The 3,019-nt window shown below is 39.1% G+C and overlaps 1 protein-coding gene across 1 annotated transcript; it reads right to left on the reverse strand.

Annotated features, from left to right (window-relative positions):
• On the reverse strand, positions 1,151-2,773 carry LOC18594667 (putative UPF0481 protein At3g02645). The gene has a single exon (XM_018124360.1). It carries the CDS (start codon positions 2,771-2,773, stop codon positions 1,151-1,153), a length of 1,623 nt encoding a protein of 540 aa, XP_017979849.1.

Consider the following 3,019-nt stretch of genomic DNA (forward strand, 5'->3'; position numbering starts at 1 on the left):
TTATTCTATTCCATGAATCAAATGTGCCATAAACATTCTAGATCAACTACTAAATTAAGTCATTTATATATATTTTTTTGATTCTTAAATATATGGGGGTTCTAAGATTTACAATTTTCTTCAACTTCAATCCTCCTAATTTATAATAGAAAAAGGCCCCTATCCAAACCCTGTAAATTGATTAAAAGCTTAAAAGAGGGGTCACTTAATTAATTTTATCTATTTTTGTGCAAGAATAAAACCATACATATGGTCCAATTCCTCAACACTTATAGATGAATTTTTGAACTCTTTAAATTGTACTGTAGTAGCTATAAGTCAATATTTTACAATTTTTGTTTTTCAATAGAAAAAACTATGTATTTAGGATGCAAGATAGGAAAAATTAATTTATAATTTATACATAAGTAGTAATTTTGAATTTTACAAATAAGATTAAAATATTGCTGTGGTGACCACTGCCCATCAACGGGTTTGCGTTGAGGGCTTTTTCAAATTTAAAAAAAGATTTATAATTGACAATGGTGGTTGTTGAGGGGACGATCTTGTATATGGCTGATGACGGCTTGCTTGATCAGGGTTGTTTCCTTGAATTATGTTTGGCTTTCTGCGAGAAGGGCACAAGAGTTGGCAACACTGTAGCGGCATATGTACCATTTTCCAGCGGACAATACATTATTATTTGTTTTCCTTGATTTTAATTTTTGTTCCTTTAATCAGTAGAAGAATGGACTGTTTAAGGGTTGGATCTGTAAAGGGATGCTAAGAACATTATTTTCCTTACAATGGGTGCTTTGTTTTTTTTTTAATATATTTTTTTCCTCAATACCAATAAAAAAGAACATGTGACCAGTGACAACCATCAAATCACGACTGGGATAATTTTTGACGGTTATACCTATTGAAAAATTTTCTAACACGGTAATGTTCATGGTCATTGATACTGGCATGTAAAAGGCAATATTTATTAAAATTAAAAAAAAAGATTTATTGTAGGATGTTAAAAAGCATCACGTTAAAGCCAGCATCGTACCTAATTATACTTGAAAAAGAACGTGATCCGACTAGAAACCTGTCCATGCACGAGGAACATCGCTGAGGCGTTAAGTGGGGAAGACAGAAAAAGAGGACACCTAATACAATCAAGCGTTCATGTTTTCTTGATTGTATGGAATACACTAGGACAGCTGTAGACATCGCAAACTGCTTGCAAGGCCGTCAGCAACAAAAGCAGCAGAGAAGCAAAAAGCGTAAGAATCTTCCAGGAAGAGTAGATGTACCTCTTCATTAGCCTATAAGCCTTCACCTTCTCTGTGTTATTGTAACATTTGTTAGCTTCTCCAATGGCTTTGTCGATTACCCAATCTTTTGACTCCATTGTTTTTGTCATCTCGTTAAAGATTTCCACAATCTCAGCATCACTTAAAATATCGCTCTCAAGGGGTTCGGCCTCCTCTTTTTGTTTATTAGGGACTGTGGTAAGGACTCCGGCCTTCTTAAGCAGCTCAACGTCTTCGATGGTATCGACAATCGCGCTCATCAGTTCGGTGTATCGTTTGAAATTCAAGGACTTTGTCTTTGACTTCGCCATAGTTTCGTAGACCACCAAGTTTCTCATTACCACGTCTGAGGTATGCTTCAAAGTGATAATAGGAAGGTAAAATGTCTTGGTGTCAGCGTCGAATCTAACATTGGCAGTGCCACCATCTGTGGAGCAGAAGTTCAATCCAGCGCGGCAGAGTTTAGACACCGAAGGAATCAAAACTTTCTTCTCTTTAAAAAATGCCATGGTTGGTATATGGATGAGCCCCAGTACCTTTGTAATTAACGTAAGCACTTTTTTTGTGAAATTACCAAGGTTCAGACTCGAGAACATTTTCAATAGGTCAGACAAGACAGCACAGGTAATTGGTTCGCCGTTGGGAGGCAAATCCTCTGGTCGGAGGCAGGGGGGTTCTTTGGTTAAGCCATCAGGGTGTGTCTCGCCATTATCCTTTTTAAACGTGATAGAATGATACAGAAGATCCAACAAATGTTGGTGCTCTAAGACTTTGTCCAGCGTTCGAGTGGTGGTACTCCACTCCAATTTGATCGGGGAGACCTCGTCGCAAAATTTCTTCAACATGTCATACAATAGTTGGCCGGGGAAGTAGTAGTTGATCCTTTCCAGGATCACTTTTAAAACGAACATGGGAATCTGGTTCTCGAGCTTCAGTACATCTTTAAGTATGGCATAAGCCTCGGGCTGCTTTTTCCCTGTAGACTGTTGAGAAATTTCTCCTGTGTTGATAAAAGTGTTCAGCAGGTCAAGCAGGAAAAGACCGTCAATGGCCATTATCCAGGATATTATATCATGATTAGGAGCAGTTAAGCCACGATAACACTTGCAGATATGTGGCACTTGCTTGACAATCTCTTCAATGAGGTTTTCAAATTCAGAGAGCTGGAATACTGGCGTGATTGCCCTCTTGACCGCAGCAAGCTTGTAATGCTCCATCTCATAGAGCTCAGGCTGGAAATGGTGATAAGGTCCCAATGCTATCAGCTGCGGCCTGTAGGCTTCGGGCTTCACATCGACAAGAGGCTTGGGCACCAGAAAGATGCAAACAGGCATTTCATAGTCGCTCTCAAGGTCAAGGTTGAGGGCATCACGAATCTCAATGAACCATTCATTATCTTTTTCAGTTGCTTGGACGGTTCTCCTTGATGCATCCGCATGGGCTGATCCTTTTCTTATAGAAGAAATACTGATAATTGAATCTGTAGAGGCCATGCTGCAATGTTTGTTTGAATGTTTTGTTCGATCATCAATGGCTCCCGATTGCCAGACTCCTCCTTTTATAGAGGGATCATCATTGTGGGGGCGGGCGAGGGGGGTGCAAATTGTTGCCAAGATTAACGTTTCTGGTTGTTAGGGTCAGTTGTTGAGTGGTGTTTTTTTTGTTCCAATAAAGTAGTCGACATTCGTGACCATGTCCACAAATGTCAATGTCTCACAATAATAAAAGAGAAATACAAA

The sequence above is a fragment of the Theobroma cacao genome, chromosome 7 (genome assembly GCF_000208745.1).
Source record: "Theobroma cacao cultivar B97-61/B2 chromosome 7, Criollo_cocoa_genome_V2, whole genome shotgun sequence".
NCBI classification, from domain to species: Eukaryota; Viridiplantae; Streptophyta; class Magnoliopsida; order Malvales; family Malvaceae; genus Theobroma; species Theobroma cacao.

Coding starts and splice junctions, on each gene's coding strand:
- LOC18594667 (XM_018124360.1), bottom strand. CDS start 2,773: ATGGCCTCTACAGATTCAATTATCAGTATTTCTTCTATAAGAAAAGGA.